At 41.4% G+C, this 18,404-nt stretch overlaps 1 protein-coding gene across 3 annotated transcripts in view; it reads right to left on the bottom strand.

Moving 5' to 3' along the window:
• MAN2A1 (mannosidase alpha class 2A member 1) overlaps positions 1–18,404 on the bottom strand; it is a 158,003-nt gene that overhangs the window by 42,280 nt on the left and 97,319 nt on the right. For all 3 annotated transcript variants that reach the window (XM_038770504.1, XM_038770503.1, XM_038770502.1), the window contains exons 13-16: positions 15,795–15,960; positions 9,104–9,340; positions 7,465–7,587; positions 4,843–4,957 (exon numbers count right to left, since the gene is read on the bottom strand). In XM_038770504.1, coding sequence (XP_038626432.1) covers positions 4,843–4,957; positions 7,465–7,587; positions 9,104–9,340; positions 15,795–15,960 — 641 coding nt within the window. The remainder of the gene's footprint in view (positions 1–4,842; positions 4,958–7,464; positions 7,588–9,103; positions 9,341–15,794; positions 15,961–18,404) is intronic.

Raw genomic sequence — 18,404 nt, 5'->3', positions numbered from 1 at the left:
CCAGCACTATGGTTGGTATTCATAAAAAAAATGTGTACCTTGGAGAAAACTTTAAGACATGTATCATAACAGATCTGGGGTCTGAACCCTTCTGTCAGTGTTTGAAAATGTACATGACACATTGGTAACCCATGGCAACCTAATACTTCAAGGCAGCTGTTGATGTCAAAAAGTAGGGCACCCAAGTCAAATAATTACAGCAAGGAAGAAAAATGAAACCACAGCTAGAAAATGTCACTAACAGATCATAGTAGTTCTGTGTCACTGTATATTATGTACTTGCAGGCAGGTGCGGTTTAAAATTTAACACAGATGGAAAAAGTTCCTATTATATCAAGAACTATGATCTTATTTTGGGATTCTAAATGTAATTTAAAGTTAAGCATCAAATTTGTACTATACTTAAAACCAAAATCCTGAAAGTACATCATGAAATAGGACAGAAAAGGGTTTTACTATAGGGAATAAAATTATATTTCATTTTAATCCTTTCATTTTTTTCTGGGAAATTTATAAGCTATATGATTCAAAATCACTGAACCAAAAAAAAGTCAGTATATTTTATAGTTCTTTTTTTCTAAAAAGGCATACAGGATATTATTTCAATACCTTCACTATCCCGGTGAAGTATACTTAAAAGAACACTATTAATCAACTAACGATTGGGGAAAACTGTGGCAAAGAATAATTTGCCCTGGGTCCCATCACAAATCACTGATGCGACTGATTTATAACCCAGTACTCTTGATTCCTAGATCACTGTTCTATCCACTACGATAGAGGTTGCCAATGGATTAGAGAATTCCCGGGAATATTTCAAAGATAGAAAATATGTACAAATAGTGGAAATTCAGGAGCCTTCAATGAAAGTGATATGGGGTTATTTTGCTGCTGCTCTCAATCAGGCAAAACTGTACACCAAAATGGAATTTTTTTAAAAAATTAACTTTTCAACATTTCCACTGTTGAATAGAACTAGGAACATTTAATTATCCATCCGTACTCTGCCAGGCAACAAGTTGATTTAGTGTATTTGTGTGATGAAATGTCAGCGTGCCCACAGTCCAATACAAGGGATATTTTGAAATGTGACATTGGGAAATTTGGTCATTTTCAAATGTTAATTTTTTTTTTAACCTCTTGCAGAACTTCCCCTTTCACCACTCTCTAGTTGGGTAACTGGTACCCATAGTTAATTTCTGCTTATCTTTTATATGAACATCCTCATTATTTTCACTCCAAAATAGAGCCCTCACTTCCAAACCAAGACTTAGATATTGTTAAGTTCTGGACTGATCCTGGAGTTTAGCACCCTAATCTGAGAGAGGCTGCTTTAAGATTGCTTTATACGCAAACAGGAAGATGTTACCTTGCTTAGCCATTTGAATCATTTGAAAATGTCCCAAAGGAGTAATCTTACCAAAGAAGGATTTGGCATGCAGATGTTGTACGTAAATCATGAAAACCAAAGTTGAAATAAACCCCAAGTTTTGGAAATTTAAACCTGATTTTTACCCAAATTAAGAGAATAAAATAAAACCTGACAATATCATTTGATAAAGCCCTAAAAAGTCATGTCCTCATCAGCATGTGTTATGTCTACTTGGTTTAAGACATTCATAAATTGGGGGTGGTAGCCACGCTCATTAAGGGGAGTGTGAAAGCCTTCCCTTACCCTAAGAATGGCTAGCAGGGGCAGGGGGAGGTTGAAATAAGGGGGCTGGGCTCTAGCTTCTCCCCAAGGTGGAAGGGGTGAGCACACTACTAAGCTGCCTACAACTGGTTCCACACTGGGGACTCTCTCCTCCCCTGCTTCCAGAAGGTCATTGGGTGGAGAGGGGAGGTTTGGGGGTGGGGGAGAACGCTGACCCTTGCAGACTAGAGGGGAGACAGAGAGGATGGCCCCACCCCTTCCCCCCAGAAGCCCAGAAGTAAAGGAGAACCTGTTAAGCATTTCTCGGGCTCACCAAAGAGTGCCCCGTCTGCTACGGTACCCGGAGGGGGCGGGGGGAGGGAAGGGGGTGATTACAACCCCCTGCCCTGCCCTGGGGCAAAGGGACAGACTTACCTTGAAGGAGAAGCTTCTTCTGAAGTTCACTGGAGGAGCCGAAATCTGGAGAGGGAGGGCTGCCCTGCTCAGAGACCCCTGGGGAGTGGGGCTTGGACCCTCCTGGGTGAGTCCCAGGTCTCATGAACAGGTCAACCCTGAAGCTTTTTACAACAGCAGCTCCGATTCCTCAGGCAACCTGGAAGGGATACCTAATTGATGAGCTGACTAGACCCATACCCACCTGCGAGACAGAACTTAGTGTTCTCAGACAATGAAATCCCTTAAAAAGACTAAGTGAACTTTGAATATCAAGAAAACATCTGTGAAGTTGGAAGGACTCCTGAAAGCATCTTCTAGTCTGTAAAAATACATCTGAGGGGAGAAGCCGCTTAACGGGCTTTTGGCCCAAATGGAAAGAAATTAACCTTGTGGGCCAATGGAATCATGGGGGGGAAAAAAAACAAATGTAGGAAATAGAATGTGTTACCCATGCAGAGTTCTGACAGGGAACAACGACAATCATAGCTAGCATAGCTATCCAGGGGGAGAGATGGCTTGAAGCCGTAGGTGTGCTTGGGGGTTCTCGAGGGAATCGTTTGAGGAACCTGAGATAAAGGAGAAGGGAAAATTGGAATGTCCAACTAACGGGGAAACTTGCAGATGTGGCCTGTATATATATACCTATATATAGGTATATATATACCTACAAAATAAAATGGGCTCTAGGCTCCACTCAGGAAAGAGAGCTTTGAATTATCAACTGCTCCTTCAAAATCATCAGTCCAATGTGCAGCAGCACCAAAAAAAGCTAAAATAATGCTGAGCACTATCAGAAATAAAATAACAATTACTTTTATTATTATATAAAACTTTGCCAAGGCATAAAGAGGGATAACTAAATGGGGCGGGGGAGGGGGGGAGACACAGTTTAAGAAAGGATCAGGATAAATTCACTGATGATAGGCTAGTAATGTTATTAGAGAGAAAAACAGAGATAACTGAGAGAATAGAGATGTTAAGTGGTATATCCCTAGCTACCCTGCTCTTACAAGCAATATGGCAATGTTTATGCTTATTTTTATACTGATGGATACATTCTAATAAAAAGACCTAAAATTATACAAGTGTTATTGCTGCATCAAGGCCAGAATAGTTCTGAGACAGGAGAAAAAGCACAGATTGTTCAAAATTTTGTCACTAAGTCTGGCCTAATTAGCCAAAAAAGGAAGAATATTTGACATGAAGTATTTCATACTTATATAATTCACATCATACTAAGAGGAGCAGCACAGCCTAGTGGAAGGAGCATGGGCCTGGGAGTCAGAGGACATGGGTTCCAATCCCAAACTCTGCTGTGTGACCTTGGGCAAGTCACTTAACTTCTCTGTGCATCAGTTTTCCTGTTCTCCCTCCCACTTGAATTGTGAGCCCCATGCAGGACAGGGATTATGTCCAACCTAATTCATTTATATCTATCCCCAGGACTTAGAACAGTGTTCAACACACAGTAAGTACTACCATAAAAACAAAAAACAAAAAAAAAAGAGAGCCTAATATACTCTGTACTAGATCTGAAACAAAAGGAAATAGAGCTGAAGACAAACATATATTTGTGGAACTTCAAGGAAAGGAACCTCTTGTTTGGGTTAACCCATTTTCCAGAACAGAATACACAGCCATCAAAAATGGCAGGTTTATTTGGTTTTCCAGTATCTGCCTTGCACACTCTAAACACTTATTAGCACAATGGCCGGCTACTTTTGTTCAGAGAGAAAAAAGAAATGACTAATCTTACCCCACGGTTTACGATACCTGGTTTAACACCTGAAATTACAAGACAAACGTATCCTATTTACTTTACTTTCCTTCTATGTTCACATTTTAAGGAAATGGCATTCTTATTTTCTTTTACTACTCTCATTAGAAGTGCTTTTTTATTGTAGACAGGTACTTTATTAAGAGACTTTTCTTATCATTGCCAGTTTGGGCTCAAATGTATTATCCTGGAATACAATATGCTTCATGCATTTGGAGTAACAGGGGAATGTTCTATCTGAATTAATGAAAATTCAAATTGTTGACTAGGCTCTGCCTCCCACCCACTTCCTTTAAGCAGTCTGCCTAACTCTGTGCAGTTCCTATAAGAGGTGTTTGAAGGTACAGGCTGGAGTAATATGCACATTCTTGACTCCCTTACCTCCATCCCCTCCTCCCCACAACCCCCACTGATGGTTTCTGGGATTCTGAACCCACAGAGGAGCTCTCCCGGCTCACTGACTGGCTGGCAAGGTCAGGTTGATTTTTTTTTTTTTTTGCCCATCCTGCCCACCCGACCTGCTGGCACTGCCTCCTGCTTGTTGCAGCACACGGAGGGAAGGAGAGGAGAGAGGGTATCAGGAAGCATGGGGGAGGCTGAAGGGGGTTGAGGGAAACGACCGTGGTTGAGATGTCGCTCTTCACCCTCCATGACCCTGCTCCCAGCCAGTCGGTGAAGCCGGCTCACCTTCCCCACCTCCTTACTCCGCCAGCAGGAGCAAGTGTGTGCAAGGATAAGTATCCGGTTATTGTAGGAGGAAAAATGACGGGAAATGGGTCTGAATTATTGCAAATTCCACATTTGCAGAGCTTGAAAATGTGAAGTTTTACTGTGAATCGGCATCACCCTGATTCAAACCAACTATTCGGGCTGGAAAAAGTGGAGCATTAAAAGGAACCAAAGCAGATAGAAAATAAAAACTGATAGAAAATGATGGAAAACAATTTGCACATTTCTATTTCTAGAGCCACCTTACCCTGTACATTATATAGTCGCACAGTGTGTGTCAAATGAAGAAAGAGGCACGTAACTTCTGAATACATTTTTCCATGTGTCACTCTGATGACGGGTGGGTCAGTAAGCACGTAGGGCTGAAGGGGAAAAAATGCAATATAGTGAGAAACACATTCAGCCAAAAGTTGTCTTTTCTTCACTTTTCTAATGCATGTGCCTAAAGGTATTTCCAAAATCATCAATGCATATTGCCAAATACCCAATTGTAATTATTCAATTACACACATTTTTCACTCAGTAAAGAACCGGTTTTGCTCCATCATAAAACTTTCCCATTGCGAGCAGAAAAATTCACATAATTACTAGCAAGGAATGATGAACTGGCATTTTTAAATTATTGGCATACTTTAAAATATTAACCACAACTGGAAATCTGACACAAAATCAAGTTTTCAGACCTTTAAAATATTAGTAGGATCCCCCAACACGTTCTGCTTTCAAAAAAAAAACAAAAAACAATGAAAGGAGGTGTCCTTTCTCTTACAAGCCCCTGATTCTGTCACGTATCAAAAGTATAGCCTGAGATTGGTGGGAAATGGTTCAAACTGTGTGGTTCAGGCAGACTTTGACTCATACCCTAGCCAAATAAAAAAAGTGTATGCATCAGCAGGAGTACAAAGGTAGCGTTACCCCTAACAGTTCAACCAAAAGTGTTTGAACAGCTCTCCTTCAAGAGGAATAGTAGGAGATAGAGAATGGCCACACTTAGCTATTTGTCAGTGCATACCGAACACTGAAGATACCCCCCAAAGTGTAATTTATTAAAACAGTGCCAGAAGACACAGAGGTATTGAAATAAGACATCAAACTAAATACATTACTGCCAAAGATGCACCTAAAAGCACAAGAGTAGAATTTTTCTTTGGTAAATTAAACCAACATTTGGTGATTCCCGTGAACAAAGTTGCAGAACGTGGTACTTTTCCAATAGGGTTTCTTTGAACTCTGCTTGCACTCAAGCAAAGTGTAAATTAGAGAACTGCCCAACCAAATTGAAGGGTCACCTGAAAAAACTCTACTTAGACACCATCAGCTCTACTCTAGGGACATAGGTTGAAAGTTGAGGGAATTTTGGAGTTAAACAACTTATGTGGTAGATGAGAACACTTGTTTGAGAGTCTTATGAAAAGCATATTAACTTCTAAGTAATTGAAACAGTGAATAAGGGGACTAATTAGCTTGGAATCTGTTAATAATCTTGCAAAGAAAAAAATCTGCACTGCAAACTATTTTAGGTAATTTCATTTGCAGAAGTGTAATCTTCTTCCAAGATTACCTTTTGATCAAACATGTTTGTGTCTCTTCACAGTCTAAATATTAGGAAGGTTAAAAGAATATTCAGTTGAAAAACTGAGCAAAAGAAAACTTTAAAGGGTTGCATAGACTACAATAAAGAGTATAATGGGTTTTAATAAGTCAGATTTTAAAAGTCTTTTCTTAGTTTTAATTACCTATATGAATGATTTCTACAGTTACAGAAGTATTATGTCAGGGTTTTAAAATCTAGGTACATCAAAATAAACTAAGATTCTGGATAAAGTTTATCAGTTAGGCAATTTTAAAATAACTTAGATTCCAAAACATAAAAAATTTTCAGAAAAATGATATAATTTACTATGAACTGAGCAAGTATTTTATATCTTTCTAGTGGAGAATGAAGAACTGGAAAAAGTAGTCCACCAATAATTATGTGCAAAAATTAGGAAAAACGATTCTCGGGGGTGAAAGGTGGATAAGCTCATCGTCGGCAGGGAATGTGACTACCAATTCTGTTATGTTTGTATGTTATGTTTTGTTTCCAAGCTCTTAGTATGGTGCTCTGCACACAGTAAGTACTCAATAAATACAATTGATTGAGAAGAAATATAGGGCTCTATTTTATCTATGCTGGAAAAGGCAGCAGACTGTGGTAAAATTCAAAGTTTCTTTAAATTAAGGACTTGACTATCTGTTGCCAGTAAAGGTCCCCCTAGAACTTTCCTACCCTCTCAAGATGGCACCTGGAGAGTTTCCAGTACTCTACCAGTCTCAAGTTTGGAAGGGAGAGTCAAGCAGAGGCATACCCATTCCATTTCTAGCTTGGGCAGGGACTAGCGACTCGAAGGCATCATACTACAAGTCAAAACTCACCTGTGCTGGGCAGCAGCGGCATGGGAGAGAGTCGAGGGTGGAGACTCAAATTGACTGTGCAGAAGGCAGCAATGGTAAACCACTTCCGCATTTTTACCAAGAAAATTCTATGGATACACTACCAGAGCGACTGCAAATGGAGAGTGGGGAGCTCTGGGAGAGATGTGTCCATGAAATCACTATGGGTCGAAGATGACTGGACAGCATAAGACAAGACAAGGACTTTCTACAGGAGTTGCTTAATTTTGGAGTTCTGACTGAATTCCAGTTTAGGAAATTATGTGCTATCGACCTGCACATTTTCTGCAGCCGTCAAGAAAAAATAGCTATCTCCATCTCACTTGGTAAACTACTAAGCATCATTAAACTGATGCTATGTAAAATCCAAAAGTACTCCAGAGGGTGAATTGGGCAATGATAATTTAAAATGTCTGCCAAAAGGATGATTCATTACCTTGGCTTCCCCATCCGGTAGGAAAAGATAAGCTCCACTCTTGTCTCTACTATTCGTAGTTCCATACCACGCAAACTCTACCTTCAAATGATGATTCTTCCCACCTTCCTTTGTATACATTTTCTAAGGATAGAAAGTCGCAAGTCACTGCTCAGAACATCGATACCCTTCCCGAGGGCATACTATAATCTCTCAATTTTAATCTTCTACACAATTGTGGATATTAGTGATCTACCACTAGGGCCAGATTTATATCCTAGTAGGTGCAGAGGAGTAGAGAAACGTAGTGGGCCCTGATACCAAAGTTTATGCTTTCTTGTCTTCCTCTGAAGCATGTGTGAGTTCATTCTACAGGCATTCTCTTCCCTGCCTTGACTATTTTAAAATCTACAACCAATCCAAAGAGAGATAAGACCAGGATATAAAGTGTGGCTTGGGATGGCTATAATGTAACCAGGACAGTCATAGGGCTGTCCTATGTTTAAAGCTACCCTGTTTACCACAGGGACAATGGCAAACTGGAGGAATGCTTACATGAACCCAAGAACAGAAACGGTGGTGCATCTGCATGTTTCATACCTTAGGAAGGTCATAATGAAAGCAAGAAAGGTGCAAGAAAGTAGTTGGACATAACAATATCAGCAGGTTCACGAGGATTTGGATTTCATAATGACTTCGAAGGAAAGTTAGGGGATGTTGAAGGGAAATAGTTGACAGATGGTACATCCTGAAGTAAGAGGATGGATGTCAAGAAGTTCCTCCCAACATCCTGTTGCTATTGTCAGCTACAGAATATTGGTCTGTATAGACCAATGGTCTGGCTCAATAATGGCAACTAGATGTTGCTCTCAAGCACAGACATCCATTCTATGGGCAGAATCAGCACTGTGAGGGTGACGACTAACTGCACCTTAAACAGTTTTCTGGGCAGGAAACACCTGACTCGTTCCAGCCCTTTGAGCAGGAAAAAGGCAGAGGGAGAGTCAAGATGGCAGCTCCATTCCTTGACCTCTGCCCCAACTCGGGAACCAGTGGAGTCTCACCATCTCCACCAGATGGTGTAAACCAGAGGTGCTCTTCTCGCTCTTTCTCTCCCAGCCCCATGCAATCAGTAGCTGTGCTGAGGCAGGGCAGTCAAGCCAGGCAGAAAATGGGGACATTCAAAATGTGGATGCTGCTCTCCACAGCACTGGAGGAAAACATTCACCCCCCCAGTGCTCACCAGATCTGGAGTGGTGGCAGAGACAGCCCAGGAGGAGGAGAGGGAGGTGAGATGCAACAATGGCAAGTGCTTTTTAACTCTGGCACTCTTCCTAAAAAGACATTTGTAGTGTTTCCCTCTTCCCTTTTTCCTTCCTTTTCTCCTCCCCTCACTCTTTAAATCGTATGATTGGCTCACTGCAAAGTGAATGCTCCATAATTTCAATCTGTTTGGTTTATACTGCACGAAAAGGTTGCAAACCCCTGGATTACTGTAGTTAGACCCTAATAGAGCCTCTTATTCATCCTTTGGCAAAATGATTCTCTAGCATAGTTTCATTTGTTAATACACTTACTTTAATAGTCATTCCAGATGAGCCACTTTAATGTGTTCATATTAGATCTTTATGACTAACAAAAACTACTTGGTTCAACGTACCTCCATAAATCCAGATAATCCAGAAAACCAGAGTTTAATATAGGAATTTTCCAAAGTTATATCATCCATTGCATTTTGCATCTCCTTTATCTTGAAGATTCTGTCAGGAGTGACTTTCGCAGAACTCTTTTCACTCAAATATATGCTATAATCAGCCAGGTGTGATTCTGAACTAAGTAATTCCAAAAGTTGATATACTCCTAGTCCCAAGGGTGGTAGATGGGCTAAGAAGGAAATCTGTTAAAATGAAAAGGCTGGTGTTCAACAAATAGAATGTTTAAGAAAATTTGTTTCCAATATTGCTCTTGTTTTCTGAAAAATAAGACTTTATATTATACGTTATGGGGGGCTGAAGTGAAAACCAATTTTCTTCTCTCTTGCCAACAGTGGTAGCTAAGTTCTTGGAAGTACCCAGGTCGACAAAATGGCAGCTGACATGACTGGGTCATGTCAGGTAAAATTCAGGGATTGTGTGAATTGGGGAGAAAGCATTCTAAGCCTGGGAGGCACCATGGCCTAGTGGAAAGAGCCCGGGCCTGGAAGTTGGCAGGCCTGGGTTCTAAGGCCAGCTCCATCACTTGCCTGTTGTGTGACGTCAGTCAAGTCCCTTAACTTCTCTGTGCCTCAGTTTCTTCAATTGTAAAATGAGGATTTGAAACCTCTTCACCCTCCTGGGACATGGGACATGAACAGTGTCTGACCTGATTTGATTTCCCAGCACTGAAAGCAGTGCTTGACTCACAGTAAGTGCTTAACAAATACCATAAGAAAACATCTGCTTCAAACTGGCTGCACTCTTCCAACACTGGGATCACACTGTGCTTCTCTTTCACATTAGCTTTACCAAGAGCTAAGTTGATTACAGCTTTAAAGTTCACTGCAACAATAAAAAAAATAATGACAATGACAGTGGAATTTGTTAACCACTGAGGTAGACATTAAGATAATCAAATCAGACACAGTCCCTGTCCCATTTGGGACAGTTATCACCATAACAAATTTCCTATATGATGAAAATGAATTAGGAATAAGGCTATCTACATAGACATGAGTGTAGCTGTATGTGTATGCAGAGCTGTCCACTTTCAAAGATTATCCTACTGAGATGCTAGTCATCTGATGTATGACTGACACTGCCCTCTAAGTTATTTGCACAGAAAAGTAGCTCCTTGCTGTGTTCATGGGCTTAACCCATACAGGCCCTGTCTCTGTTATCCAGCCCGACTCTTCGTATCCTGATCTTCACATTGCTCTCCAGGTTGGCTTGCCTACTGCTAGGCTGCATTGTTCAAAACTATGATTCACTTATGTCTTTAAATGCATTTATTCTGCCTTCCTAGCTACTGTGGGTCCCCTTTCAGCTCACCATACACCAACTACTGTCATCTGTTTTCCTCGTATTTCTCCCGTGACAGATCTGTTCTCCTGTGAGCATTGCTTAAATGTTAATGAATTATTGCAGGACCAAATAATCATGGGAGAAGCAGCAGGGCCTGGTAGATAGAGCACAGGCCCGGGAGTCAAAAGGACCTGTGTCCTAATCCCGATCCTGCCACTTGTCTGCTGTGGGGCATCAGACAAGTCCCTTCACTTCTCTGTGCTTGTTACCTCATCTGTAAACTGGGGATCAAGACTGTGAGCCCCATGGGGAACAAGGACTGTGTCCAACCTGATCAGCTTGTATCTACCCCAGGGCTTAGTATGGAGTCTGGCACATAAGTGCTCTACATCTACAAATCTACATCTCTGCCCCTGCTCTCTCTCCCTCCAGGCTCGTATCTCCTCCTGCCTTCAGGACATCTCCATCTGGATGTCTGCCCGCCACCTAAAACTCAACATGTCCAAGACTGAACTCCTTGTCTTCCCTCCCAAACCCTGCCCTCTCCCTGACTTTCCCATCACTGTTGACAGCACTACCAACCTTTCTGTCTCACAAGCCCACAACCTTGGTGTCATCCTCGACTCCGCTCTCTCGTTCACCCCTCACATCCAATCCGTCACCAAAACCTAGCGGTCTCACCTCCGCAACATTGCCAAGATCCGCCCTTTCCTCTCCATCCAAACCGCTACCCTGATCATTCAATCTCTCATCCTATCCTGACTGGATTACTGCATCAGCCTCCTCTCTGATCTCCCATCCTCCTGTCTCTCCCCACTTCACGCTGCTGCCCAGATCGTCTTTGTGCAGAAACACTCTGGGCATGTTACTCCCCTCCTCAAAAATCTCTAGTGGCTACCAATCTACCTACGCATCAGGCAAAAACTCCTCACCCTCAGCTTCAAGGCTCTCCATCACCTCACCCCCTCCTACCTCACCTCCCTTCTCTCCTTCTACAGCCCAGCCTGCACCCTCTGCTCCTCTGCCACTAACCTCTTCACTGTGCCTCATTCTCACCTGTCCTGCCTTCAACCCCCGGCCCACATCCTCTCCCTGGCCTGGAATGCCCTCCCTCCGCACATCCACCAAGCTAGCTCTATTACTCCCTTCAAAGCCCTACTGAGAGCTCAACTCCTTCAGGAGGCCTTCCCAGAGTGAGCCCCCTCCTTCCTCTCCCCCTCCTCCCCATCCCCCCGACCTTACCTCCTTCCCCTCCCCACAGCACCTGTATATATGTTTGTACATATTTATTACTCTATTTTACTTGTACATATTTATTCTATTTATTTTATTTTAATATGTTTTGTTGTCTGTCTCCCCCTTCTAGACTGTGAGCCCACTGTTGGGTAGAGATCATCTCTATGTTGCCAACTTCTACTTCCCAAGAGCTTAGTACAGTGCTCTGCACACAGTAAGTGCTCAATAAATACAATTGAATGAATGAATGAAAGTGCTCAGCAAATACCATAGAAAAAAGTAATCTTGTCCTGCCACTTGATGTCAAGTATAGCTCTTAGATGGCGTTGGCAAAACTTTTCCAGAAATTGGGTGTATCTTCTGTAGTCATTCCAGGCATCATGGCAACACAGACCTTAACTTTGGTATGTAACATGCCTAAATGTCCACACTCTGCCTTGCAGTCTGTGGAAAGTCTCTTCGGCTATCTGTACATCTTTGGACACTATAATGCCTGGGTAGCCCAATTCAGTGAGCTTTAAGTTCTACGTTACTGTTGAAGATCTTGCAATGAGTACAGGATTTCCTGGGTTTAAGCTGCTACATAACTTCAGTGTTCTTCAGAAAAACCTGAGCATTGTACGGAATCTGCAAAGTGGTTCCTAATCATTTGCATGTCTTATGCACATTGCCTTTAGCACACAATCATCTGTAAATAGCAGTTTCGGAATCATCAACTCAAAGACTTCTAATGCCTGTTGAGCTGGAAAAACAACAGCATTAATATTAACTGTGGTATTTAAGTTCTTACTATGAGTCAAGCACTGTTTTAAGTGCTGAGAAGCTACAAGGTAATCACATCAGGAACAGTCCCTGTCCCTCACAGGGCTCACAATCTCAGTAGGAGAGGCAACAGGCATTGAAACCCCATTTTGCAGATGAGGTAACAGGTACAGAGAAATAAAATGACTTTCTCAGGGTCGCACAGCAGGCACATCCTGGACGATTAGAACCCAGGTCCTCTGACTCCCAGGTCCGTGCTCTTTCCACTAGGCCCCACTGCTCATGTCTTGGTGTCTCAGAAGCATATTCTTGACTCCAGCTTTGAGATTTATCATTATGGTATTTAAGTGCTTATTCTCTGCCAAGCATTGTGGGAGAGACATTATACTGACTCCACAATTACCCATGGGTAAAGAACAGCCACCATACATAAGATTTTATTTTCCTTCTTGGTTTTTACAAATTATTTTTGAAGGAATCAAGGTTATTTCTAGGAAGTGCACTCAATTTGCTAAAAAAATTTTTATAGAACTGTAGTAGCAATGTGATGATCAGCTCATCTAAATGAATATCAAACACACAAAATCAGATTTCGTGACAATACAATCAAATCAGACAAGATCCTGTCCCACATGGGACTCACAGCTTAAAGGTGAGAGGAAGAATATGTATTTAATCCCCATTTTACAAATCAATCAGTGGTATTTAAGTGCTTAATAATTCAGAACACTGTACTAAGCCCTTGATAAAGTACGACATGATCCCCTGCCCAGAAGCAGCTTACAGTAAGAGGTAAGGTCATGCCTTTCACAGTCATGCTGGCTATCCGTATCTTGAAGGGTCTCCACCTCAACTGGGGAAGGTATTTTTCAGGAGTTCATTATAGTGTTCTAGCCATCTGTAATGGTGGTATTTCTTAAGCGTTTATGTGCCAAGCACTGTGCTAAGCGCTAGAGTAGATGCAATATGATCAGTTCAAGCACAGTACCTGTCCTTCAAAGGGCTCACAGTCTAAGTAGGAGGGAAAATAGGTATTGATTTCCATTTTTTTCCAGACAAAATGGTGGTTTTCAAATGTACCCTGCTGTTGTGCCAAAGCAGTAGGTATGTGGGGCCATAGAGCTTCTTTACTACTGATAAAGCAACACAGACATTAATGCCATCCCAGTACTGGAAGTAGCAAGAGAGAAGTTAGCTATTTGAAGATGACAGGCAGTGTTATCCACAATCCCAGAAAATGGTGAATTCCATATATGATGGCAAACATAGTATTCAAAGAATTGAGCATGGATTTTCAAAATGATAGAAGGGAAGAACCACGGTCAGCAAGGGAAACCAGTACTTAGAAACAGCTAGCTTCCCTGAGGAGCTGTGTCTTCGATAGTACGACTCGAATTGAAGAACATTCAAATAATGTAAATTTAACCTTCCTGGTGACTTGGCATTCCTGTTTAATGTGATTGGCTCACTGAAATTCCAGAGAAGACTTCATTATACTGACACCACAATTACACTTGGGTAAAGAACAGCAACCATATGTAACAAGACTATTTTCCTTCTTGGTTTTTACAAATTATTTTTGAAGGAATCAAGGTAATTTCTAAGAAGAGCACTCAATTTGTTAAGACAAATTTCACATAACTGTGGTAGCAATGTGATGATCAACTGTCATCTAAATATCAATTAAAAACACAAAATGTGATTTTATAAAGAAGACAGAAGGAACAACCTAATTTATTTTTCCTTGTTTAAAAATATTTGCAAAGATGTTAATGTTTTAGGATAGGCTATATATTCCCTGATCACAAATCTGAACATTGATAATGGCAGTGATGCTTAGATATTTTATTTTTATTGAAATAACTCAAAAATGATCTATAATATCCATGTACATTAAGATGAAGCCACAGACCTGTTCTCCCTCCTCCTTACATTGTGAGCCCCATTGTGGGACAGGACCTGCGTCCAATCTAACTTGCATCTACCCCAGCGATTAGAACAGTGTTCTGAACATAAATACCATGCAAAATTAATTCAGGCCAAAAAGAGATATAATTAAAGTCTAATGTAGTTCATCCATCAAGATACCTCCCTACTTTGAAGATTGTGAGCCCCATGCGAAACAGAGCCTACTTCTTTTCTGATTATCTATCAATCCCAGTGCCTATCATGATACTTGGCACATAGTAAGTGTTTAATAAATACCCTTATTATTACTCAAAGGGAGGTGATAGTCTAATTTGGTAAAAATCCATTTAAAGTACATTCAGAGTTCACATCCATTGTACATGAAGTTGATCTACTTACAAGGCTCTGTTTTACTCCACTGGCAATAGGGAATGGGTGAGACAGGTCACTCTCTGCTCTGACACGTCTAGCTATACCAACAGAGAATAATCTTAGTCTCTCTAAAAGTTTCTCGGGAAGCAAAATTTCCTTATTAGCTGTCAGAGCCCAGGTCCACTGATGGTGCCAAATGTTTTTGTATGGTCTACAGAACAGTATGTTTTGGTGTTGCTCTTTGAAATTTTCCTGTCTCTGGCATTTGTGCTTAAACATGCCTGCTATTTCATCCTGTGGTCTAAAGCTATCTTGTAATTATGGGAGCACACATTGAACAGCATTCATCACTAGTCTGTCGAGGGGCATTCTGGTTAGCATTCGCCAACAATGGAAAGCCAGGAGGTGCCTTGATTGTCATCTCAGCGTCGTCTCTCATCTTTTTGAAGACGGTGACATCTAAGATCCTACTTGGATCTGTACCCTTTGGGCACTGGGTATTCAACCCACCTTCAGTCCCACTGAACTTCTGTAATTTATTAATTTACATTAATGTCTGTCTCCTCCTTTAAATTCTAAGTTCACTGTGGTGTGGGCACGTGTCTACCAACTGGGTTGCACTGTCCACTCCAGCATTTAGTACAGTGCTCCGCCCACAGTAAGCAAATACCATTGATTGATCCTACAGAATCTCTTCTGCATTGCAAAAAGATTTCTCAACACAGAAATGTTGAAGTTGGGTATCCCCCTCCACACCTATAAATTTCAGCAGGTGTGCTATCACAATACAGCTCTTTGCCATTGTTCATGGCACTGACTGCTGGAACATATCTTCTCTGACTGACGATAAGGCACTGCATAGCATTAGAGAATTAGCCAACGTGATGACGTGGCTTTTATTCCAACTTCTGAAATGTACTACCGTACCTTGGTAGCATCAAAACCCAAATCTCAAGTCATCTGTTTATAAGTAACAATTTTTTTATCTTTCTATCAACAGCCATTAAAATGGAAATATTTCACATGCATAGGTAAAAGATCACAGAGTTAATGGTTCATTTTATATTACAATACCTGATATGCTTCATGGGAAACTGAAGTAGTCCCATCCCACACGGCACTAATTTGAACCACAACAGGTTTTCCTGAAGCAGATAGTATTTTAACCTTTGGTGAACTGACATGGATGGAAACCACTGAAAAACGCTCTTGCTCTGAAGGATTGTAGATCACAAGATACCTGGAAAAAAAAAAAAAAGAAGTTACAGTGAATCAATAGTATATACTGCATGCCTAACTTGTACAGAGCACTGTACTAAGCACTTGGGAGAGTACTACAGAATTACTATACATAGTCCATGTCCTCCAGGACTTTACACTCTAGCAGGCAAAACAGATACTAAAATAAACTAAAGACAGGAGGAAGCAATAGAGTATGAAGATATAAACACAGAGAAAGAGGGGGAGAGAAAAGAGAGAAGTTGTGATGTGAGTACTTAAGGGCTTGGATGGCCAGGAAGTGAAGTGTCAATGAGTAGGAGGCAGGATAAATAAAGCAGCTTAGCAATTTGGCCTAGTGGACAGGGCCCAGGACTGGGGGAGTCAGCAAACCTCAGTTCTAATCCCAGCTCCATCACTTGCCTGATGTGTGACCTTGGGCAAGTCACTTAACTTCTCTGTGCCTCAGTTTCCTCATCTGTAAAATGATGAACAAATACCTGGTCTCCCTCTCAGACTGTGAGCCCCACGTGGGGCAAGAAATGTGTCGATCTAAATTGCACTGCATCTACTCCAGCATTTGGCTCATAATACTGTACTCTCCTAGGGCTTAGTACAGTGCTGTGCACACAAGTGCTCAAATACCATTTACTGATAGCAAGCACTTGATAAACACCACAATTATAAAGTGGGGAGATGAGAGAAGGCTTTCTGGAGAACATGAGATCTTAGAAGGGCTTTGAAGGTGGGGAAAGTAACGGCCTGTTGGCTGGGAGAGAAAAGAGATCCAGGAAGGAGGGTTAGGGTGTGAGCAAGAGGTCATCGGTGGGAGAGAGAAAAATGAGGCACAGGTTGATTTGGGAAAAACAAAGAACGTGAGCTGGGACATACTAGGAGAAGAGAGTGGATAATTAAGAGGGAGAGCACCGATTGATAGCCAGTGGACAGGAGATTTTGCTTGATGCAGAGCGGAATGCGTAATGACTGAAGGTTTTGGAGGAATGGGACGATATTTGCTGAAAGATGTTTTAGAAAAATGACCTGGGCAACAGAGTGAAGTACAGACTGGAAGGGGAAGAGACTGCAGGCAGGGAGATATTGCATTACTCAAGCTGGGATATGATAAGTGCTTGGACCAACGTGATGGCTGTTTAGATGGAGATGAGGGTATAGATTCTAGAAAGGAAGAATCAACAGGATTCTTTTGACAGTAGTTGCATGTCTTAGTGGAAAGAACACTGGCCAGGGAGTCTCAGGACCTGGGTTCTAATCCCAGCTCTGCCACTTGCCTGGAGGGTGCCCTAAAACAAGTCACTTCACTTCTTTGGGGCTCAGTTTCCTCATCTGTAAAATGAGGATTCAATAGCTGTTCTCCTTCCCATGTAGATGGTGAGCCCCATGTGAGACAGAGACTGTGTTCAACCTGATTTATCTTTGTGCCCCAGTGTTTGGCATATAGTAAGCACTTAAAAAAACAACCACCCATCATTATTATAGTAAAGGGTTAACAAATACCACAATTATTATTAGGATTTGGCAACACAGGGAACATGGGGGTTGGAAGGGAGGGTGGAGTGAAAGATAATGCCAAGGTTACAGGCCTGAGTGATGGGGAAGACAGTTCGTAGTGAGAAAGTTAAGAGGAGGAGAGGATTTGGGAGGGAAGATGGAGAGCTTGGTTTTGGGCATATTAAGGTATTTGGGATAGACATCCATGTCAAGATGTTTTGGAGACATGAAGAAGTGCTGGATTGCAGAGAAGAGAGGTTTGGGTTAATGAGGTAGAATTGAGAGTCATTGCACAGAGGATGTTGTGTTCTATTGAGTTCCCTAAAATGTAAGCTTCTAGTTTGAAGTTACACAAGATATGTTTATGACCAGAACCCTAACATTTCTAGACACATACACAAGAGAAGCAGCGTGGCTCAGTGGAAAGAGCACGGGCTTTGGAGTCAGAGGTCAATGGGTTCAAATCCCGGCTCCGCCAATTGTCAGCTGTGTGACTTTGGGCAAGTCACTTAACTTCTCTGTGCCTCAGTTACCTCATCTGTAAAATGGGGATTAAGACTGTGAGCCCCCCGTGGGACAACCTGATCACCCTGTAACCTTCCCAGTGCTTAGAACAGTGCTTTGAACATAGTAAGTGCTTAATAAATGCCATTATTATTATTAAAAGCAAATAATACAACACAATAGTGTATTTTGAATATTTCAAGACCTTTCTCTCTAACCTTAATACTATTTAACATAAATAAGGAAAAATACACATTTATAGATTTAATACTAATTTTAGGCAAAAGGCTACATTTTCACAGTGATTGTTTATATATTTTTAGAGAGAATATTTCAAAACTCAACACTCATGCTCAGCATCTCAGTCATGTGTTGGTTCAAGAGCAAAACATTGTTCAGTGAACACTACAATATAGAACAATGCTTCATGCATAGTAAGCGCTTAACAAATGC

Source organism: Tachyglossus aculeatus, chromosome X3, assembly GCF_015852505.1.
Source record: "Tachyglossus aculeatus isolate mTacAcu1 chromosome X3, mTacAcu1.pri, whole genome shotgun sequence".
In the NCBI taxonomy this organism is placed as follows: domain Eukaryota; kingdom Metazoa; phylum Chordata; class Mammalia; order Monotremata; family Tachyglossidae; genus Tachyglossus; species Tachyglossus aculeatus.
Note: the sequence above shows the minus strand (reverse complement) of the source record. Positions and strands in the feature narration are given on the sequence as shown.